The sequence below is a fragment of the Rhinolophus sinicus genome, linkage group LG18 (genome assembly GCF_036562045.2).
Source record: "Rhinolophus sinicus isolate RSC01 linkage group LG18, ASM3656204v1, whole genome shotgun sequence".
Taxonomy (NCBI): Eukaryota; Metazoa; Chordata; class Mammalia; order Chiroptera; family Rhinolophidae; genus Rhinolophus; species Rhinolophus sinicus.
Window position 1 is genome coordinate 17,848,868 of NC_133767.1, and position 23,558 is coordinate 17,872,425.

Here is a 23,558-nt window from a genome sequence, read left to right on the forward strand (position 1 = left end):
TTAGCCAGCTCAAATGGGTTCCTATTACCTGCAACAACGAGATTTGGCCCAGACCCTCTAAATGAATAGGGAGTCACCCAAGGGTTTGAAGCATGTCCTCTGCAAGCTCCTCAAGGAGTTTCAGCTGCAAGAGTTGCGGCAGAAGGGGTTGAGAAGAGTGTGGTAGGTGGTAAGACCAGGGAGGAGGCCTTCCTAACTGTTTAGATATTAGAGACAGCTGCTGCTTCCTGCAAACACTTCACCTCATTAGGCAGTGCAAACACATCACACAATAACAAGGCCTCCAGGTTCTGTTTGGTTTGTTTCCTAGATGAACTCAAGCGACCTCATCAGAAGACGGGAGATGTTTTCCTCTTCCCCACGGAGGTAAAGTGATGGCAGGAGTGTGCTTCCCATGGTATAACAAGGAAAACAGACTGGGGTTACTAATATCCCCAGTGTATATGAAGCAGGCCAAACTTGGGTTCCAGCTACTTTGGAAGTTCAAGAATGACTGGGCGTGTCTGGAGAATGAATGAAGATCTTTTTAAGAAGGAGCAGAGCTGCAGGCTGCTATGTGCTGCTGTGGGCTACCGTGTGCTGCCAGGAGCAGCCGGTGGCCAGCATGAGTGGCCGGCAGCCGGCGAGAGCGGCCGTGAGCTGCTGTGAGCGGCCGACCGACAGCCAGCGACCCATTGCCTCAGCCAGGGGGAGCGCAAGGCTCATAATACCAGCATGAGACAGGGAGCTGTGTCCTACACAACTAGACTGAGAAACGAATGGAACCGGAGTGTGGGGAGGAGGTGGAAGAAGGGGGGGAAAAAGAGAGACTCATAATAGAATGGACTTGACCCAGGAACAGAGTCTTAGTTGTCAGAGGGCAGTAGAGAGCCTTCATGTACACAGTGGCTATTATTTAATTATGTGTCTGGCTCAGCCCTCTGAACATAAATCAGGGTTCAAAAGAGAGAGATTGAGAAAAGGAGCATTAAGTAACACCCGAATAAGCTGCTTCACAGCCTGTACCCACGGCAGCCCAGGCTCACAGCTATCACGCTGTAACTCAAAACAGAGAGAGAGAGAGTCTGCTCAACCTGACAACAACCTACCCTCAGCTTTGACATTTCGAGACCTGAGGCTGATCCACAAGACTTGCTCTAAGGTCTTGGCTACAGGGCACTAGCCTCGGTGTGAAGCTGGAGCAGCTCACAGGCCAGGGAGTCAGCACAGGTGAAATACCTCTGGAGACTGTGTGAACTAGCACGGGAATGTGCAGGGAGATGGCGCTCTTGTGCTAGCAGGCGGGGGTGCTGAGGCAACGACACGGAGCATTAAGATGAATAGACTCCTATCTGAGCTCACAGACGGTGAGTCCTGGAGAGGTCAGAGCTGCGTACAAAGGAAGGACCAAGGCAGAGTGAGGTGAGGAGATTCTTTAGTATAACAGAGCAAGACAGCACATTCTCGTGGCCTCAAAGAGCAACCACACGCTGAGAGGCTGGAAATAGAGTCCCTGGAGTGAGGTCACCCCATGACAATGGGGCCTCATGGACGCATGTGACTATCCAAGGAGTGCCATCCTTAGCTAATTCTTACCTGTGGTGCGTTGAGCTCAGCCCTCCCTCAGAAGATCCAGGTAGAGTTTCTAGAATGTTAGAATGCGCTGGCCCACCTAGCCATGAGATCATAAGGGCCTTGGAATGGGTGGTAGCCTGTAAACCCCACCTACTGTGTGCCCCTTTGGGCCTTAGCGACTTCCTCTCCTCTGAGGCCCAGCCTCCTTCCTTCCTTCGGGAATTTCTCCTTTTAAACTCTGGGCAGATGGGAAGAAGGGGAAGGAAAACTGTGGTGACCCAGATATTTCTGTCAGAACCATCCTGACCACAGTGGTCTGTGTCACTGCCCCCAGGAGGAAGTGGTGGGTGGGGAGCCTGGGCCCGGGGATAGCAGCTGTGGCAACCAGTGACATTTGCACCAGCAAATCTGTGTGAAGCTCAAGAGAGCACTTTGCTCTTATGGACGCAAAGGGGACTCTGGGGAAAGGAACCTCTCAGGGTGATGTGATCATCAGTCATCTTCACCATCCTGGCATCTGAGCCGGGCCTTGCTTTCTCCCCCTTGCATATAATCTCCTTGATCTCAAATGCATAAAAGAAACGGAAACAGCGTTATGTTCCGGGAGCTTTTGAGATCTGCTCCCTGACCTAATGTCACCAGTTGGGCTCAAATAAATTGTTATCAAAATTCGCTACAGGTTTGGACATTCTTCAGTCAACCGCCTGATGAGTCCTGGCTTTGTAGGCAGTCAGGCCTGGTGGATTGGTGTGGGGGTGGGGAGGCCCAGCCAGCTTTTCCTGCTGCCATCTAAATCAGCCAGAGGGAGGCCTACTGCTCCCCAAGTATGCCCAGAGGCTCTGCTGTCATTCCCCTGCTTATTAGAGATGTTATTCATCTCAGAGCCACAGAAGAGAAAGGGTTCAGCGTGAATGTGTCCACTGTGACTGGAGAGGCCATTGGGAGTGGAGGTGGCCCTCCGAGGGATCTGTTCCTTGTTCCCAGGTCTCACGAATTCTCTCTCATGACATCTACTTCTCTGCATGTCAGCATCGATCTCCCCTCACCCCTCTATGTTCTCCAGTTTAAGTTCTGGAAGGAACCAACTGACTGTGTACCTGCTACCTGTTTATTATTATTTGATTTTATATATTAAATAAATTCCTGACTCTGGAAATTCAACCTTCTTCTTTTAACTCCTTCAACCTTTCTTGTTGGGGGATACAGCTTTTTTGCTTTTAAGAGCCCAGGCCTTGGAAAGCAAAAACGCCTTTTAACTCTCCTTAGGGGCTAGGGCAGCCCCAAGCATTCAGCCATTTAGCTTATATTTACTGACTCAATATTTACTTACTATGCTCCAGGCACTGTTTTAGGTACTGGGGATACAGCAGTGAATAACAACAAGTAATAATACTGCCCGGGTGGAGTTTACATTCTAGAAGGGAAGATGGACCATAAATTGGATGAATAAATGAACTAGAAAGTTGTGGGGACAGAGCCCCAGAAAGTAGTTTCCAGGCTCTCGGCCTCACATAGACAGGTGCTGGCTCAGGTAGTAAATGGCCATCAACTGTGATGGATGGCCATCAGCTGTGGCTAGTTGGCCGTCAGCTGTAACCAGTGAGCCATTGGCCACTAATATAACTGCTGTGGCTGTGCTAGCAGAGAGAGAGGAGGGAGAAGAGAGAGAATGGGGGCTAGCAAGAAGATGACGGCTGGGCTGGCAAGTGTGGATGGCGGTTTGCAGACAGTGTGGATCCAGCCTCCAGTGAGAGTATAGTGCCGCCAGAGAGAATATAGTGGTATGACTCCCCCATCTATGGCTCTGTGGGTGTTCCTTTTTGGCCTCACCATATCCTGCGTTCTTGTGTGGGGAGCGGGAGCAGAGACCGCACAGGCCGCCCTGCACGACAAAAGTATAAGCAGAATTCTGTAAATGCTAAGGAGCAAAGGTCAAAAGGCGAGGAGGGAATGAGCCACGGGGTTTTCTTGGGGAAGGCAAGCAAAAGAGCAGCAGGTGCAAAGGCCCTGAGGCAGATGAGTGCTGGCGTGATCAGAGTGTGGCTGGAAAGGAGTGAGCTAGAGGGGGATGAGGTTAGAGAAATAAGGAGATACCTGGTTGGTTAAGGCTTTGCGAGCCACCCTGAGAGCTTTGGTTGGTATTTTGAGTGAAATTGGGAGCCAATGGAGGGTTCTGAGTAAGAAAGTGACATGGTCTGACTTATATTTTTAAAGGATCCTTCTGGCTGCTGTGTGGAAAATAGACTATAGTGCGGCAAGGTTGGAAGCAGGTAGACGAGTTAGGGGGCGGCCACCAAATCCAGGCACGAGGGGTGGCCAGTTAGCTCAGTTAGTTGGAGTGTGGGGCTAACAACACCAAAGTTGCCAGTTCGATCCCCACATGGGCCACCGTGAGCTGTACCCTCCTTAAGAAAAAAAAAAGAGAATGATTTAAATAAACTGTACTGTTTTAAAAAAAAAATCCAGGCACGAGATGATGATGTTTGGGACCACGGAATGAGCTGACGAGAATTGGCTGGACACACGTCCTGTTTACTCTCGAGTAGAGCAAGAGAAAATTCTCTCGTCATTTTCAGATGAATTTTTAGGAAAATAAGACATAATTAAAATAATTTTACTTTGCAAAGGACACGGAAGACTCGGGGCATCCCGGCCATTGGATCTGTCTTCGATGCACAGATTCTATGTGTACCCCCACATTTCCCAGTCTGGGATCTTGTTTGTCATTTGTCTGTGAAATGATATGTTTGAGTCCATTTTCATGATCCTATATGGAACAGTCCAAAATCAGTAGAGTGAGCAAGCCATCTCAAAGAGAGCTGGCGTCTGTGGGGTTCAGTCTATCTGACCTACTTTGTCCTGGCCATGAATTTCAGGTCTGATCAGCCATCACCTCACCAACGGGATCAGTTTCACCCTGTTCACTCGATGCAGCCAAGATGACATCACGCGGAAAGCACCCGCTGAAGCTGCTGCCACTATAAGCAGGGCTACGCATTTCATGCTCTCCTCTCTAGTTTGAACACTGATGAGTTAGTTGGTGAATTACAGCACAGAGAGGCAACGAGGCTCTTGAAAGCTGTGCCAACGATCCTGATTGATTTCGTGTGGGCGAAAGGAGAATCATGACATTTTAAAACCTAAGAGAGACATGCTCAGCTTTCTCAAGGTTAATTTGGTAGGACCTGGGGAGTAGAGCCTTTTCTAGGGGGAGCCGACTGAGAGAAGGACGAACTATAATAGTCATGCTGAGAACTGATGGAGGTTCAAACCAAAGGAATGGAATTGAGAGACGGTTTAGGGGACTTGGGCCCTCAGAGAACCAACAGTCTGAGCTATGATAAAGGCAGCCAGTACCTGTGACTAAGACAGAAGATTGGGGGGGGGGCACATCCTGCCTCTCCTCTCTCTTTTTTTTTTTAACAGAACATGATAAATGTGTACATGAATATTCTTACCTGCTGAAACATACACATTAACTGTAATCCAAGCAGTGGGGACATTGAGATTATTTCCCCGAATCCCTTTTCTCCCAGGTGTTGCTACTGATACACTTCAAGCTTCTATAAACTTAACCCCTAATTCAAGCACCTCCATTTAGAAGAGGACCTAGAAGTAGCCTTCACCCTGGAGACAGCTGAGTTGACTGTTAATTGTGGTCAGATGTCCCGGGGTGAGATAATTCCAGTTTTTCCAAACAGGTCGAACCTGGTTAACTATTAGAACTAACCGTTTTCTGTATGGCTCCAAATTATTAACAATGGCTATTGTGGAGCTTTAGGAGTGGGAGGGGGATGTTAAAAGAGAATCTTTTTCCTTTTACTCTACACACGTCTGTAATACCGTATTTCCCTGAAAATAAGACCAGGTCATAATTAATTTTTGCTCCAAAAGACACATTAGGGTGTATTTTCAGGGGCTGTCTTATTTTTTCACATACAACAATCTACATTTATTCAAATACAGTCATGTCATCTTCTGGAACGTCGTCCTAACATAACATACTAAATGCGTCCATCTGGCTAATGATCTTAACTGGGGCTTATATTCTGGGTGGGTCTTGTTTTTGGGGAAACACAGTATTTGAATTTTAAACTGGATACTTTTTGTAATTTCAGAACAAAACAACAGACTGTTGGTGGATGTAAATCGGAATTGCTGCACAGAGAATCAAAGAAGTCCGTCTGAATTATCTGATTTTTAACTAAATTTTAAAAAGACTATCTGATATCACTTGATTACCAGGAGCTGCCTGGCCATAGATTATAAATAATTTGCCTGCAAAAGCTTTCCCCAGGGCAGTGACATTGGAACTGGTTGAGCACGATTTCCTAACAACACAGGGGGGAATCGCAATGTCCTTCCCACTTTCCTATCAGCAAACACAGTTCCTCTATTTTGTTGTGTTTTTAATATTTTGATTTTTCCAAAACTACACAAGTTATACATCCTCATTGTAAAAAAAATTTTTTTCAGACAATACAGAAGTGCATAAACCTTATTCCGTTTGCAGTTGGTTGTGTGTCCTTTCAGATTTTTTTACACTTACATACACACATATTTTCAACTTCTATGTTTCACTTTTTGAGATATAATTCACACCAAAATCACCATTGTAACGTATACAGTTCAGTGGTTTTTTAAATATATTCACAAAGTTGTGCAATCATCACCACGATCTAATACCAGAACATTTCATCACCTCAAAAAAAAAACCCTGTACCCATAAGCAGTCATACCTCATTCCTACATCCCCTACATCCTCACAACCACTAATCTACTTTGTGTCTCTACAGATTGCCTGTTCTGGACATACTACTTCAGTGGAATCATACAATATGTGACCTTTTGTGCCTGACTTCTTTAACTATGTTTTTAAGGTTCATCCATGTTTTAGCATGTACCAGTATTTCATTTATTTTTATGGCTGAATGATATTCCATTGAATGGACATACCACATTTTGTTTATCTCTTCATTAGATGATGGACATTTGCGTTGTTTCTAGTTTTTGGCTAATATGAATAACACTGCTATGAGCATTCATGTATAAGTTTAAAAAATAGTTTGATATATTTTAGTAGCAAACTTATAGGAACAGCACAGAAGATAGACATTAAAAACATGTGCTTGTATGTAGGACAGCTCCATTAGAAAAGTACAGTGAATGGATGGAATGTACTGTATGATAAAAATGCTACAAACACCAACTTAGTTTCCATCAATAAGAAATGTACTTGTTTTAAAACAATGCAAATGCTGGCATTGTCCAGAAAAATCTAACAGGTTTATTTATAATTGTTATAAAGTTGAACTGCTAAACTTGTTCACTGAAACATTTTGACTTGCATTAATGCTTTATGTCCCTGCATTTACATTACAAACTCACACACAAATGAAAATGGAAAAACGGCCAATGCCTGATTTCTGTCCCCTGTTTTTCCACTTGCAATCATGTACTTAGGTGCCTTTTGACTCCATGGAAAATATCTAACGTTCAGAACTACCAAGAATAGGAAGAAGAGAAATACATTTTTTTAAAGAATGAAATGTTTCCCATCATAGTGGATCCTTAAGCACATTCTCCATGCATGCGGCATGCTAGCTGGATGTCCTTTGGCATAATTGTCACATATTGAGCACGGATAGCATACAGGTTGGTGTCTTCAAAAAGGCCAACCAGACAGGCCTCATTTGCCTTCTGCAAAGTACCAAAAGCTGCACAGATATGTTTTGATGTCGTGAGCAATGCGTCGTACCAGCTGCTGGAAGGGAAGTTGGCAAATCAGAAGTTCAGTGGACCTCTGATAACGTCTAGTTTCCGGGAGTGCCATGGTTCCACCCTGTATCGATCAGGTTTCTCCATCCCTCCAGTAGAGGGCGCACTCTCACGAGTGGCCTTTGTAGCCGGTTGCTTCCTCTCTGCTTTACCACTGGTGGATTTGGGGGCAAGTCTGCTTTGAACCAGCCAAGGTATGGAGACCTCCTTTCTTACCCTCCTTCTCCTTCCCCTGGAACTCCGTGAGCTAGAGGCGGCGCTGGCGTTAGAGAGCCACAGCGGCCTGGCCATGCTGCCCATGTATAAGTTTTTGTATAAAGGTATGTGTGGGGACAGAGTCCCAGAGAGCAGTTTCCAGGCTCTCGGCCTCATGTGGAAAGGTGCTGGCTCGGGTAGTAGATGGCCATCAGCTGTGACTAGTTGGCCATCAGCTGTAACCAGTTAGCCTTTGGCCACTGAAATAACTGCCGTGGCTGAACTAGCAAGCGCGGATTGCAGTTAGCAAGTGAGGTTGGTTGGCAGAGACAAGTGGACGGTGGGTTGCGAATCGTGTGGCTCCTGCCTCCTGTGTCTCCAACCCAGCCGCCAGCGAGACTACAGTGGTGTGACTCCCCTACCTATGGCTCCGTGGGTGTTCCTTTTTGGCCTCACCATGTCTTGCGTTCTTGTGCGGGGAGTGGGAGCTGAGACCCTGCATGACACCAAGAAACTGCGGGTCTTGTCTCTCAGAGACAACAGCTGGGACCCTCCTTACAAAGTTTGTCATATGTCACTTTGTCAAACGAGACTGTTGGGAAAGGACGAGGAGAACCCTTTCCAGGCTCTTGGCCTCCCATGGAAAGGTGCTGGCTCGGTTATGTAACCCACATACGCAAGCTCTCAGGTAACCAGTTGGCCATTAGCCACTATTGATTTGTATACCACCGCCGTGGCTACGATAGCAAGCGCAGATGGTGCAGATCTTAGGGGTCCTACTCCCTGTGTCTCATTGGCTGCCAGCAAGAATATAGTGGTATAAACTCCCTGTCCATGGCTCCATTGTTCCTTTTCAGCCTTACTGTCTCCTGAGTTCACCTGCTGGGAGCTGAGCGCCAGCATTCACTGGGTTACTAAGCTTGTCCCGAACTTTGCCTTTGGACCACTTTTTCTCTTTGGCCTTGCCTCCCGGTTTGTTCACTGGGTCTTTGTCTTTCTTGGACGACTTTCCAGCATCTTTCCTCTTGTCGTCTTTGGACGGCACAGCAAAGCTGAGAGCAGCTGCTACCCTTGCAGCCTCACTAAGATGTCGGACAAAAAGAAAAAAAAAAAAAAAGCTGGGTTGTCTTTCTATTGTCGAGTTACAAGAGCTCACTGTATATTCTGGATACCAGTCCCATATCAGACTCCTTCTGTGGGTATTGTTTATTTTTAAGAATCAAAAGGAGTTTCTAAAGAGACTGTTCTGTAAGGTGTGCTTTGTCTTCACCAGTGTATCATGGGCATCTTTTCAATGTTAAGGAAAGCTGTCCCATTATGGTTGTACCAGTTGGTTTGACCTGTCCTGTACTTGAGCTTTAAAGAGTCATATGTCCGTGAAAGACGAAGACACAGCAGCTCTTGTGCAGGAGGGGAAGTCATCGTCTGGCTGCTTTGCTGGCGGCTCCTGGATGATGTGAAAATGCAAGCAGGCACAGGAAACATCTCTAACCTGCTTACACTTCCTCTCTGAACTGTTGCGGTTTCACAACCCCTATGGGCACAACCCTCCTTCACTCCCAGTGTCATCAGCTTGGTGTCTCTGTGAGAAAGTTCCATTGCGAGAGGCACTGGGGCATTGTCATTTCCCTCTTTCACCCTGTGTAGGTTGCCGGCAAGTCCCAAGGGTCCTCTGAGACTTCCTGGGTCAGGTCCCACCAGCTGCTGGAGAGATGAACTCCTGCATCACCGTAATGAGGCTGCTGCTGTCTGGGCCTTTTCTCTTTGGTAGGCAAGGGAGGCGGGGAGGGGGAGGGGATGTTTCTATGACCAGGAAATAACTGGGCTTTATGGAATGAGAGGAGCGGAGGAGCCAGCTGCTCGAAGGGTGGGTTTGGCTCTAGGTAATGTGTCCTGGGAATCCTCGAGGGAAAAGGGGGCACAGAAAGAAAGTCAGAGTCCGAAGTATAGGCAAGGTATGGAGGAAAGACAGAGGGGAGACACAGATGGCAACAGTGAGCTATGGGGGAGCAGGCCCCTACAAAAGGCAGATGGGAAATGGGTACGTAGAACTGGGCTGGGACCTGGTTCTAGCCATGGCACTCCCTCTCTCCCGTCTTAAGCAAGTCCTTTCTGGGCCTCAGTCTCTGCACCTGAACAAATGATGGGGCCTCATCTCCATCCTCGGATGCTGTGAAATGAGCCTGATGCCTGGAAGGAAAGCAGTGCTAGGAAGGACCGTTTGGGGCTTGCAGAGGGCGCCTTGGCTGCCTGACATGGACGAATCTGAAATCTAATGGTTAAGGAAGTGATTGGTCCATGGTGGGGTGGGGAGTGTGAGAGCATTAGATGAGCAAGGAAGCAGATGGGGGGGGACCTTGAAACCCTGAGCCTGTGGGAGGGTGCCTGAGGCTAATTACTTGGGGCCCAGATGCTCAGGGAAGAAGTGGGTGTGTGGAGGGGATGCACACCGCCTTGGGGCATCCCCATCTCCTCGGGGTACATTCCATCTGCTCCTCTCTCACGGGCCTCCGCCTTCTCATCCTTCCTTTCTTTGTTGAGAGGCCTAAAGGGAAGTTCAGTCCTTCCCAGGCCCTGGGGCTGCTTCTATAGTTCAGACTCAAGGCCCCTTCAAAGAGGCAGTTTCCAGTTGGGCCTCAGGTGTGGGTGGCTGGGTCAGGAGGGAAAGGGGGTCCTTTGGGGTCGGCCCGCCCCCTTGGGGTACGTGGGTGGTGGCCAATCAGCGCCCAGAAGCTCTGGGGGCAGCTGGGTCTCTGGCTGGAAGTGGCTGACACCCTTTTTTCTCCCTCAGCTCCGGCCTTCAGCTATAATCTGGAGGTGCGGCACGTGCAAAACTTGAACTTTCCACATGCCGGGAGGCACTTTGGGTACCGTGTCCTGCAGGTTGGAAATGGGTGAGCTGCTGCCCAGGTCCTCCCTGCCCTGTGGGCTTGGGGTGAGGCGTTCCTGCACCAGCCCTGGAGACTGGCCAGCCGGTCGAACCGGCAGGTCACCAGGAGTCCGAGATGGAATTTCTTAGAAACGGGAGAAAAACCATCAGCAGTAGGATGAGGACCAACCACCCGTTAAAGCGCCACATACATGCCTCATAGGGAAAGACATCCCAGCCCCTGAAACACTGGACAACCGTCCGAGGTTCCTGAGTGTCTCACTGACTAGACACGGAGCTCCTTTAAGGAAGGAGTTTTGTTTGTCTCTTTTTATCCCCTCGTGCCAAGGCTAGCACATAGTATTAGGTTGGTGCAAAAGTAATTGCGGTTTAAAAGGTTAAAAATAATTGCAAAAACCACAATTACTTTTGCACCAACCTCATAGCTATGCCATAAATGTCTTTTGAATTGATGACTGACAGAATGAACTTATAACATTCTGGTATATTCTCTGGGTTTCAGTTTCTAGAATTCTGGTTTTTTGGATTATTTATCTCAGATTCAATAGGGATGGAAGAGGTGGGGCCTGAAGAACAATGGCTGCATTGCTCTCAGATACCTGGGGGGGGGGGAGTTGGAACCCCCCATTCATAGATAGGAGTGGTGGGCAAAGACCTGGGCATCTCCATCTGACAGGTGAGATTTCTCATTAGGGTTGTCGTGGGAGCTCCAGGTGAGGGCAACAGAACAGGAAACCTCTATCAGTGCCAGCCGGGCACTGGCAACTGCCTGCCAGTGAGTCTGAGTGGTGAGTACCTGGTGAGGGAGCTGGGAGGAATGGTGTCTCAGGGACAACGTGGGTGCCCCACCACACCTGGATTGCCCTAAGTCCTCCAGACCAATCTTATGGTGCCTGCAGGTTCAAACTATACCTCCAAGTACTTGGGAATGACCTTGGCAGCAGATCCCACACATGGAAGCCTTTTGGTAAGAATTTTGTGTAGTGTGTTATCAGAGCCTGAGAGCGCGATGCTGGGAAGGGGAGGTTGAAACAAAGGAAGGAAAAACATGGATGAAAGGTCCTATGGAAGATTAAAGGCATGGGAAAGATTCAGATTCCGTCAGTGCTTACTGAGAAACCATGAGCCAGCTATTTTCAAGACCGTACTTACCTTGGTTTTTTCCCAAATGTTAACTGTCTATAACAATTGATATACAAGATGACAAGATTATTTTTGGTAGTACACCAACTTAATATTTTGATAGTTTAATATTTTAATAGATCTATTTAATCGATTATTAGAAAAAATATACAACAAGCACATCAAATTCATGATTTCTTGAATCAAATGGCTTAGGATAAGGCTAACAATTTTTAAAATGTAAATTTAAAGTGAATAAAATATTGAGTAAATAATAGCATGGATGATACACCCATGTGGCAAAAATTGTGAGGTTGTACAAAAATGCCTAACATTTGGGAAATACAGCTGTATCTCTGAACCCACAAGACACTCAGGTGGTTACAGGTCAGTATACACATTTTATACATGAGGAAACAGGACCAAAGGGGTTAAGAGAGTTGGTCAAGGTCACATGGTTTTAAAGTGGTAGAGCCAGGATTTGAATCAAATTCCCATTTGCTTCCAAGTCCATTGCTCTTTACATTCAACCCAGCAGCCTCCTGCTGACATAGCTATGTGAGTAATAGAAGATGGAGTGAAATACTGATCCATTATTTAATTGAGCTTGTCTACTTAGTTACAATTACCTGCCAGGCATTGTGCTAGGTTCTGAGGAGGGAAGGGGAGTTCATTACAAAGGTGACCATGAGATGAACTCTGACTTCCAAGAAACTGCAATCTGGCAGGAAAGACATTCATAAATGAAAGAAACACCATTGTCTAGTCAGGGGTAGTGAGTACAGTGGTACCTCGGTTTTCGAACATAATCTGTTCCGGAAGACCGTTCGAGTTCTGAAACGTTCAAAAACCGAGGCATGGTTTCCCCATAGAAAATAATGCAAAATGGATTAATCCATTCCAGACCTTTAAAATCAACCCCTAAAACTGCAAATTTAGCTTGAATTTTGCTATCTGATGATACCATAGATCCATAAAATGTACAGCGTTCGTAAACTGAAATGTTTAAAAACTGAGGTACCACTGTAATTTGATTTTGCTTAGAATGTTGGGTTGGGAATGGAAGGTGTTGGGCCTGGAAAGGTAGGATAGTACCCACTGTAAACCATCTGAATGCCAAACTAAAGAGTTTCGATTTTATCCTCTAGGCAGTGAGCATCCCTTGGCCTAGTGCTTTGGTAGTAGGGATGGAGAGATTGTCATAAGAAACCTGGAAACAATGACCTTGGCTTGATAACCAGTTGGATGTAGGGAGTGAGGTCGGGAGACGATGATTCTAAAGGTTTTTGTTCTTGGCTGATGCTGCCGAAAAGACACAGCAACAGGAAGCTGCACCCTCTTTACCTTTGCTTCCTTCAGGCCTGTGACCCTGGGCTGTCTCGGACATGTGATCAGAATATCTATCTAAGTGGCCTGTGTTACCTCTTCCAGCAAGATCTGAGTGGTTCTGTGCTGCAAGGACGCCCCGGTTATCAGGGTAAGGAGCTGGGGATGCAGTGTGTAAAACTATCTGCCGGTGGCTGCCCATACCTGGGAACCAGCACGGGTAGGGCAACCATCAGAGACACTTTACCAAGTCCCTTTGTGTCTGGCCTCTGCAGAATGTCTAAAGGGCAACGTAGACCTGGTATTTCTGTTTGATGGCTCATTGAGCTTGAATAAAAATGAATTTCAGAAAATTGTGGAGTTCATGAAGGATGTGATGAAGAAACTTAGCAACTCTTCCTACCAGGTAAATATGTTCGTTAGGATTCCTGCTTGTAGGTCACAGAACTAGCTTAAGACATAAAAGGACAAGTTAGTATGAGGTGTGTCCAGAACCTAAAGGCATGTCTATCACTGGAACTCTGGAAGGGACAAGAACCAGGGAGTAGAGAGCTTCTAGAATTCTCTCTGGTTCCCATGTCCGTTTCTTTCTGGCCTTTGCTTCCCTCTTTCTCTCTCTGTAGAAAGCCTCCCTCAGCTTCTTTGGATCACATGGGCCTGTGGGAAGCTCCTAAGTTCACATGTGAAAGTTTCAGGAGGGTTTTTGTGTTTCCTCTTCCTCTCAGCCAACCCCTCCCACTGCAAATCCCAAATTTCCAGAGAAGAAATTCTGATTGGCCTGGCCTCAGTCAAGTGTCTACCTTTGGCCCAGCCAGCTGTGACCTATTTAGCAGGGTCACTTAGCAGAAATATGGCTACTGGGAACCATTTCTATTGGTGAGGGAGGCAAACCCACAGAACAGGAGCTCAACAGATAGCGCGACATAAGGGATCCGAGGTTTATTTCATTTCATTTCTGTGTTTATGTTTAAAAGAATGACTTGGGGCAGGGATGTGGACTTGGGTTGCCCAGGTCCTGGATAAAAAGTAGAGACTGGAGCAGACAAATGAAAGGGGATATGTAGCATTTCACCGCTTCCTTCTCTTTCTAGTTTGCAGCTGTTCAGTTTTCCACGAGCTGCAAAACAGAATTTAATTTCTTGGATTATGTGAAGCTGAGGGACCCGGATGTGCTGCTGGCCAACGTGAAACACATGAACCTGTTGACCAACACCTTTAATGCCATCAACTATGTCGCGTGAGTCCCCTTTTACAGGAGACAGCCCATCTGTGGACTGTTCTGTGTGCTTTAGCGTCTTCAGGTTGGTGTGCAGAACTCAACAGGTGGACCCAGCACGGGATGGGTTAGCGTAAGAATTCAAGGGGAGCATTTGTAGTCCAGGTTCTGGATTGTAAGGAATAGAAGTCGACTGGATCCTAACTAAATCCCAAAGGGGGTTTCTGGGGAGGCTGCAGGGACAGCTCCTGAGCCTCCAGGACAGGGAGTATTGCCCAGACTCACAGGGAACTAGAGCCAGGACTTGGAAAGGGACTGTGAGCCACGGCAGCCACGGGAGAGCCACTTCTTAGACGGGGATCCACTTTGAAGTCAGGGTATGAACAAAAATCGCATGTTGTCAGAATTATCCTTGATCAATTCCTTGAATTGTTCGTAATATTCAATATAGTCAAGTCCCACCTGGGAAACTAGCATGTCTCAACTTTCTAAATTTACTACAGAAATTTTCCCCAAACAGATCACATTGCTGTTTAAATTGAGGCCTAGATGAACGTAGTTGGATGTGCTGAAGGACCATATTGTATATTTTTTAAAATAGCTCTAAACATTAGATTGGCCATGGAAACAGACCAACTTGAGGAATAAGAGGGTTATATCTCGTGTGTCATGCTCCCCTTGGGTACACACTCAAGTTGAGTAAACTAGCAGGAAGCATCTCTATGACACTTGTGTTTCTCATTTTCATTTCTTTGCCAAACATACATTGTTGGATTTGTGTGAGTCAAACAGGCATGTGTTGCATCTCCTCAAGCCTCTGCATGAGTGCTTGCAGCTCTTTGAGGGCTCACTCGACTTGCCATGTCCTCTTCGTACTTCTCTCTCTATAGACAGCTTTGGTGGGTCAAGCCAGGCCTACTGAAAAAAAGGCAGCCTTGGTTCCTCAACCTGAATTCCAGCCTCCAAGAGAAGAAATGATTGGTCAAGCCTGGGTTAGGTGCCCACGGGTCCACCCGGCTGTGACCTTGGTCCCCTTTATGGCATAGAGTCACTTGGCACAAGCATGGATTCTGGGGTCCCACCTCCGTGGGAAGGAGGCAGTTCTTAGAGAAAGGGGTCACCCCAGGATGGGAAGACATCCCAAAAAGTTTCAACTGTGGGAGCAAAAAGGAGCAGTCATGGGAATGTATTTCAAAAATAGTTCTTGACCATCTGGCTGTGTGCCAGGCAGTGTTGCAAGTCAGGAATTGGCAATTTTTGCTGTAAAGATCAAGGTAGTAAATATTTTAGGATTTTCTGGCCACGTGTGGTATCTATTGCATATTCTTCTTGTTGATTCTTGCAACCCTTTAAAAACAAAAATGTAAAAACCATTTTTAGCTCACGGACCATACAAAACAAACTGCGGGCTGGCTTTGGCCTGCAGGCGTCACTTGCCACGTTCTAGATGCTGGGGCTACAGCAGCCAATGGACCGAAGAAAAAGATCTGCCCTCTTACAGTTGAGCATTCTAGTAGAGGAAAGAAGTGCCCTAAATAGGAAAAGTAAATTAGGCAATGCAGTCGAAGATGTAAGTTTGACAGAGAAAAATAAAGTGATATTCGATAGGCAGATCAGGGAAGGTTACCTGTGAGCACACACTTGTTGAAGGTGAAAACCTGGGAAGACCAGTCCCAGCTGAGGGAGTAGCAAGGCCCTGAGACTATGCTTGGGATGTTCCAAGAAGAGCCAGGACAGTGATGGGGCTGGAGAGAAGTGAGTGACAGGGGAAAGGAGTGGGAGATGAGGTCCAAGAGACCACAGGAGTCTGGGTAAGTCGGAGCCCATCATGAGGACTTGGGCTTTTCTTCTAAGCAAGATGCGAAGTCCTTGGAGGTTTTGAGCAGAGAAGTGACAGTCTGATTTGTTTTGAAAAGGATCCCTCTGGCTATAGGGTTGTATTAGACTGTGGAGGGGGCATGGGTGGAAGGAGGGAGGCCAGTTAGGGAGCTGCTGAAAAATCCAGATGCGAGATGACTGGTTTAAACCAGGGTAGAAATGCATGCACGGGACCCATGATAGGCCATATCCGTGTGGATGGAGGTTGGGGAGATGTTTTGCATCCAAGATAGAACTCGAGGTCTTGACAGCAGCTGGGTTGGCCCTGCCCATCAGAGCTCCTCCACCTTTGGCAGCTTCCAAGTAGCTTTCACAGCTGCCTCTCTGTCCCTTTCCTCAATCTCCCACTGTGATTTCTTCGTGTGACTTTCAGCTTCTCCCAAGGCAGGTCATGTCACAGTCGGGGGTTATGGATTGGCGGGTCTCGGATTAATTGTCCCGCTCTGGTTAGCTGTGGGGTGGGGAGGGAAGGATCAGATGGTTCAAATCAAGCTGCTGTCCCAGCAAAGGCGGGGGGCAACCTATGTTGCTTCAGAAGGAGGCTGGGATTTGGAGCCTTGGCCTGTCCAGGAGTCAGTCCTCCCTTCCTTCTATTGCACATGCGCTGAGCACTAACTCAGGAGCCCGAGATACAGCAGCAAATCAAACAGTCCTTTCTTTGAGGAACTCATGGTTTGCGGGAAAATGCACACAGAAATAGGTCTTTCAGCTCCCTGGGAGACTTGCTGTAGCAGAGCTCTGCAGGCAGCCTGGGGAGGGAGGGGAAGCGTTCTACAAGCTTGCTCTGGACGAATGACTCTCGTTTTCTTCAGCCGTGGGACCCATTATTCCCATCGAAATCCCACCTAGGTCACCAGTATATCTGATTAAAGGGCAGTTGCCACGTGGTTGTAATGGAAGGTAGGCAGCTGAGTCTCCCCTCACAAAATCTCCCCCTCACCACCCATGGAGTGTGGGACGGTAACCTCCTGACCGCCCAGAGTTCAGCCGAAGACCACTGGTCTAGAAGGAGAGGTGTGGCAAAAGGGCAAGGTCGGAGGTTCAGAAAGGAACTTGGAAGGTTGGCAGTAGCTGCCTGGGGAATGTGAGAAGGGCTTTTGCATCCTCAACAGGACAGTGTGAATGAGATGGGGAGGGGTTGGGGGAGGCCTCACGTAAGCGGGGGAATCTCTCACATTTTCCCTTTCTGGACACAGGACAGAGGTCTTCCGGCAGGATATGGGGGCCCGGCCAGACGCCATCAAAGTGCTCATCATCATTACCGACGGGGAAACCACTGATAGTGGGAACATTGACAGGGCCGAAGACATTGTTCGCTACATCATTGGGGTACGGGCCCCAGCTCCCGGCTTCTGGCTTCTTCCTCCATCTCATCTTCCCTCTCCTATTCCTGCACCCCATTCCTCTTTCTCCTGGGGGCCATGTAGTCTTGTGACAATAGTATCAAATTAGTCTGCGATTCTGGGGATGTCAGCCCGTCACTCTTTTCTCCCTCACAGGTTGGAAACCATTTTAAGACTAAGAAAAGTCAGGAAGATCTCCACAAATTTGCCTCCAAACCCACGAAAGAATTTGTAAAGATTCTGGACACATTCGAGAAGCTTAAAGATCTATTCACAGAGCTGCAACAGAAGATCTACGTCATTGAGGGTGAGTGGCAGACGCTGGTGAGAGTTCAGGAGGTCATACGTGGAAATCAGCTGAGACAGGACATTTAGAGACACACTGAGTACTAGTTGCGAGCACTTATTTGGTATCTGATGCTGTGCTAAGAGCTGTCTTGGAAAAGACCTGGGGCAGAAACTTAGGAGAGGGTGATTCGGGAGTAGCCTCTCCCCTCTGAAATTCCATCTTTCTCTGGAGCTTAGCTTGTTGCAGGGCGGGGCCCAGAGCTGACCTCTCTTGCTGGTGTCAGCTGAGCCCTGTAGACCGACTAGATTGCCCTCCTCCCTTCACTCAGCTTCCTCATTTTCACTTATCTTAGGCTTCACATTACTTAAGATGGTCAGGGGCCAATTGTGAGGAGCCCACAAGCCCTCTTCCTTGGTCCAGGATAGAGAAGATTTTGATTGGCATCACCAGATGGAGGACTGGCTGCCGGAGGGTATTGGCCAGGAAGCCTAGTCTGCTGGCAGGTACATGGTTCCCGTAGGGAAGGTCCCTTGGCTAGGACACAGCCTTGGGGTTCAGCTCAGCACTTTGGTGGCATCTGGATAACCGCCCCCCCCACACACACACACACACCAGGTCTTGCTAGAATACCTCGGTCCTGTGTCCCTGAAGAGGAGGGTGAGAGATCAAGAGCAGGGTGGTGTATGTATAATGTGGAACCAGGCAGAGATGCTCAAGATGCCACTCGGCCTGTGCTGTGTGCCCTCAGCCAGGTAATTTTTTTTAAAAAACTTTATTTTAAGTGTGTTTTTCCAGGACCCATCATGTCCAAGTCAAGTAGTTGTTTCAATCCAGTTGTGGAGGGCGCAGCTCACACTGGCCCATGTAGGGATCGAACTGGCAACCCTGGTGTTACGAGCATCGTGCTATAACCAACTGAGCCATCCGGCCGCCCCCAGCCAGATCATTTTAATCTCTGAGGCTCATTGTTCTCTGTCCAATGGGGATAACAGTACCAATCTCACAGGGTTGTAAGGTTTCACTGCTGTTAGTTTCCTAGGGCTGATGTAACAAAGTGCCAAAACCTGGGTGGCTTAAAGCAACAGAAATGGATTGTCTCACCGTTCCGGAGGCCAGAACTGAGAAATCAAGGGGTTAGCAGGGCCACACTCTTTCTGACAGTTCTAGAAGAGACTCCTCCCTGGCCTCTTCCAGCTTCTGGTGTTTGCTTGCAATCCTTGGCGTTCCTTGGCTCATTGGGAATCCCTCCTGTCTGTCTTCTCTCCATGTGTCGTCACAGCACCCCCCTCTGTGCATATCTGTCTCTGTGTCCAAATTCCCCATTTTATAAGGACCTCTGGCATATATTGGATTGGGACCCACCCTAATGACCTCATTTTAACTTGATTACCTCTTAAAGACCCTATTTCCAAATAAGGTCACATGCCGAAGGCCTAGTGGTGAGGACTTCAAAACTATCTTTAATAAGAAACACAATTCAAACCCCAACAATGGCTTTGCAAAGTCCGTGGTGCCTTGTAGGCTCTCTAAATTGTAGCTCTTGTAATCCACAGTCCTTAACTTCTCCCTGACCTGCTCTTACTCATCCTTCAGATCTTAGTTTCGATAGCACTTCCTCTGCTAAGTTCTCACTGATCCCCAAGTCTGGGCGAGGTGTTTCTTCCCACGTGCTGCTGTAACTGCTGTGTGTTCCGTTACAGCCACTCTGACATACATTGTACTCGAATTGTCTATTCCATGTCTGTTTCCCCCACAAAACGGTGAGGTCTATCCCGGCAAGCATTGTCTGCTTTTTCACTATTGTATCCCTGGCAAGATGGTGAAAAAGCAGTGAATGAATGAATATTCATGATAATTACTGTTTCTCGAAAGCTTCCATGAAACAGGCACTTTATGTTATTCAGTTCACTCCTATCAGCAGCCTTGCAAGGCTGGTGGCATTGTTTACATTTTCGTTCATGTGTGGGGCAGCCGTGTCCCAGGCCCTGAGAATGAGACACGCAGGGATGTCGCCAAAGTGGAGCTCACATCCAAGTCAGAGAAAGACAGCAAAACAGTGAACAAATAGCATAATTAAAGACGGTGTTCACTGCTGTAAAGAAAATGAACACATCGAGACAGACATAATTGGAAGAAGTTACTTGAGATAGGCTTTTCAAGGAAGAGGCCACTTTTTCAGTTGAGATAAAATTCACTCTGAGATGATTGGAGCTGAGACATGAAAGATGAGAAGGAAACAGCCATGTGAGGTATGTGGGCAGAGCGTTCCAGTTAGGGAAGAGCATGCAAAGGCCCGGAGATGGGGAAGGGCTTCGCGTGGTGGGGAAACAGAAAGGCCAGAGATAGAGCACGGTGAGTGAGGGAGAGGGGGAGGTTGGAGAAGTAGGAAGGGACATTCAAGGTCCCCATAGAGCTTTGAAATTTGGCCTAAAGAATAATAGGAAGTAATGAAATGTTTTTAAGAAAGGGAAAGATGTGGTCGGATATACATTTTTAAGAAAAGATTACTCTGGCTTGCTCCATGGGGGAAAAAGGCATGGAAAGAGGAAGAATGGAGTCAGAGACCGAAATAGTAAGTTACCACATGAGTCAGGGAAGAGGTGAGTGAGGATGGCTTGCACCAGTCTGGTAACAATACAGTCTTGCAGATGTCTTTCGAAGGTAGAACTATCTCGATTGGGTGATGCATTAGAAATGGAATGGGGGGAAGGGAAGAATCCAGGTTTATTCCTGGGGAGTTAGCATGATTCACTAGGTGGGTGAGGGAGCCATCCGTTAAAGTGGGGGAGTCTGAGTAGGAACAGAAATCAAGAGCTGCCTCTTAGATTTGCTAATTGGTAACTGGATTCCCACATCTGGGCTCACGGAGTGTCCCTGAGACCCAAAGTGTCAGCCATGTCCCAGTCTGGCTGAATCTCAAGTTCGTGCTCTTTCTACCTGGCAAATGCTGTGTCTCTCTCTCATAATTTTATGGAATATCAGTGTTTTCACTGTGTCTTGGGTCTCGGCCCGTTCTTCTCCCTTGTCCTTCAGGCACAAGCAAACAGGACCGGACATCCTTCAACATGGAGCTGTCATCCAGCGGGATAAGCGCTGACCTCAGCAGGGTGAGTGGGGAGCCTGAAGCAGCGGGCGGCCCCGGGGTGCTGTAGGAATGCCGCTGACTCCCCTCGCTTGTCATTCTCCTCCTCCCGGGCAGGGCCGTGGCATTGTGGGAGCCGTTGGAGCCAAGGACTGGGCTGGGGGCTTTCTCGACCTGGAGGCCAATCTGCAGGATGATGTGTTTGTTGGGAATGAACCGCTGACGACAGAAATGAGAGGGGGCTATCTGGGTGAGTAGTCCTCGCTTAGGAGGAGTGCATTGGGTCTTAGGGGCCACAGAGTCGCTCAGACTGACTTTCAGAAAAAATAAAGGAAATCAAGCAACCAGCAGAACAAACTCAGAGTTTAAATGTGATGAGAACATTTGTAACTTTCCCCGTAACCTCTCACCTGTGGGTGAGTCACGTATTTGTTTTCCGTATTTTATGAGGCCTTGATACCTTGCAGCCTCGCTAACCCTGGAGAGACCACTCCGCCCAGGGCCAGCTCCTTCCTACAGAGAGGAAACAATTTGGCTCGGAGGAGGTTTTCTGTGTGCCACCTGCAAATCTGGAGGCCGTACCCCTCACTGCCTCCTTGATCTAACTTTTACATACCAAGCTAGTATCCCCCCGACCCAAATCACCCAAGGCCAGGTACTAGACAACTAAAGACCACCCCGTAGCCCAGAGCCTGCCAGCATTATTCAAACTATCCAATCCTAAGCTTGCTCAAGCCTACCTGCCTCACCCATTCCCTCCCACAGAATCTACAGTAAAGGCTCTGGGCTGCACTCTCCTTCTGCCTCTTCCTCCTGCCTCCTCTTCCTTGGTGACCCCTGGTGCTTCTCCCTGCCAACCTGTGGTCCTGCATGGCCTGTCTGCCTCCTGTTTTCAGGAGCTTTCAGTAATAAGCTTCTTTCAATGGCAGTGACCTCTCTGTGTTGTCACTTTGTCATCCTCTAACTGAAATCCTGGGTACATTTTAAAGCAGCCTGCCTTATCAGTAGGAAGCCAGCAGCCCCTCTGGAGGTTTCCTCCTCTTCAATCGTCCAGGAACTCCAGGCCTGGCTCAGTCTTCAGTCCTTGAAAGGCCTAGCAGAGGAAATGACAGCTGCTGTTGTGTCTCTCTGCCTCATGGGGGCGCTATTGCAGTTCTGTTCTGCGCAGTTCTGTAATGCTTGTCCACCCAAGGTGACAGCCGTCTCAGGCTGCAGAGGGGACTGACTCTTATGCTCAGAGGTTACAGCTCTTGTAGTTCATGTTCATGTAGCCAGCCTGTCCCAAGGCACAGACGGGCCCCAAGAGACCTGGGGTAGACCTGCTTCCAGGTTCTACCTTCTCACGGACCGAGAACCACCACCCTCCACCCTGCGTCATCAGGGTGATGAGGCAGCCACTGCCTAGGGGTGGCCGCTCCTTTTTTAAACTCTCAGAACAAACACACATTCATGCTCACATACATGCACTCACACACACTTAAATGTAATCGTGAGTGCTTGCTATGCTACTGTCTTTCAGATACTAGTTTAGATAGCATAAGCACAGTGCTACACTTTTTACACCCATGGTCTTGTTTACTCCTCAAAAACCACCCGATGAGGTTAGTACTATCTGTGTTTTTTCAGATGAGAGAACAGGCTCAGAAGCATACAGTGGTTTAGTCAAAATCACACAGTTAGGAAGTAGTAACGCTGGGATACAAACCTTGTCTCTGATGTCAGAGGGCGGTGCTTCAGCAACGCATGTGAATGAATGGAGAAGGTTCCGCCACTTGACTCTCCCTCTCGTGTGCTCTAGCATCTCAGACCTCTGCTTTCTCACCTTCGACTGCCCTAAGCAGACTGGGATCATTTGGTCGCCTTCTGAGGCAGAGCCGTCCTGCCGGGTGACCGCTGGCTCTTGCCCAGCTCCTGGTTGCTTCTTGCAGCCTTTCTTCAGACATGTCACCAGTGCTGTGACAGAGGGGAGAGGACCTCGTCTTGGGAGGTGTGAGGTGTGAAGACAGCCTGAAGAGACATCTTTAGGCAGGAACATGTTTCAAGTCTCCTGCTTTATCTTTAATATTTGTGCAAACCTGGCATTCTTCTTCCTAACGTATCCCATGTTATTTGATTCTTTTTAAAAGTGTGGTCTCGGGGTAACTGGGTGGCTCCGGTGGTTGGAGCGCTGCGCTCCTGGCACCGAGGTTGCCGGTTCGATTCCCACATGGGCCAGTGAGCTGCATCCTCCACAACTAGACTGAGAACAACAGCTTGACTTGGAGTTGGAGAGGGGCAGGGGGGAGGGGAAAAGAAAAATAAAGTGTTGTCTCCCTTACCGACTCCCAGGAGAATTGGGCCTCAGGAAGAGGCGGCATGATTGCCCTTTGGCACGTGGCTGCTTTCCTTGGCGTGTGTGCCCACAGTTTGGGAAACGCAGCCCCAGACCAAGAGAGCAGGATCTGTGTTGCTGCTTGGAACACATGACTGTTCTCAGAAGAAGTTCTTCTGGCTGTTTCCACGCATCTTTGCTCTAACCAGTTTCCCAGGGTCCCTGCCCACTTCCCCCCTTTCCCCCGGGTTTTACCTTCTTAACATCATTGTTTCTAATTCCACCACCCACCTCCTTTCCTCAGGGTACACGGTGGCCTGGCTGCCCTCCCGAGGGCTCACGTCTCTGGTAGCCGCTGGAGCCCCCCGGTACCAGCATGTGGGGCAGGTGGTGTTGTTCCAGGAGGCAGAGGACAAAGGGCCGTGGAGACAGATCCAGAAAATAAATGGGACTCAGGTGAGCATGGCACACGGCATCTGCAGGTCACAGGCTGGGTGACACTGGGCTGCCCCCTCCTTCTGCATCCACTTCCTGTGTGGCAGGCGCTTCGCCGGCACTGTAACATTTGTTCCCC

At 48.1% G+C, this 23,558-nt stretch overlaps 1 protein-coding gene across 9 annotated transcripts in view; it reads left to right on the forward strand.

The window, feature by feature from the left end:
* The window catches only part of ITGAL (integrin subunit alpha L), a 56,453-nt gene that overhangs the window by 11,642 nt on the left and 21,253 nt on the right, over positions 1 to 23,558 (forward strand). For 6 of the 9 annotated variants that reach the window (XM_074322973.1, XM_074322974.1, XM_019717252.2 and 3 more), the window contains 14 exons: positions 311 to 366; positions 5,673 to 7,526; positions 9,175 to 9,294; positions 10,319 to 10,421; positions 11,111 to 11,205; positions 11,317 to 11,384; positions 12,899 to 13,016; positions 13,141 to 13,271; positions 13,957 to 14,102; positions 17,156 to 17,288; positions 17,459 to 17,609; positions 20,625 to 20,698; positions 20,791 to 20,923; positions 23,289 to 23,440. In XM_074322973.1, coding sequence (XP_074179074.1) covers positions 9,240 to 9,294; positions 10,319 to 10,421; positions 11,111 to 11,205; positions 11,317 to 11,384; positions 12,899 to 13,016; positions 13,141 to 13,271; positions 13,957 to 14,102; positions 17,156 to 17,288; positions 17,459 to 17,609; positions 20,625 to 20,698; positions 20,791 to 20,923; positions 23,289 to 23,440 — 1,359 coding nt within the window. In that variant the 5' untranslated portion in view covers positions 311 to 366; positions 5,673 to 7,526; positions 9,175 to 9,239. Of the gene's footprint in view, positions 1 to 310; positions 367 to 5,672; positions 7,527 to 7,580; positions 9,295 to 10,318; positions 10,422 to 11,110; positions 11,206 to 11,316; positions 11,385 to 12,898; positions 13,017 to 13,140; positions 13,272 to 13,956; positions 14,103 to 17,155; positions 17,289 to 17,458; positions 17,610 to 20,624; positions 20,699 to 20,790; positions 20,924 to 23,288; positions 23,441 to 23,558 lie in introns of those variants that run through there. The other 3 variants (XM_019717249.2, XM_019717251.2, XM_074322972.1) reach the window with 2 other exon arrangements.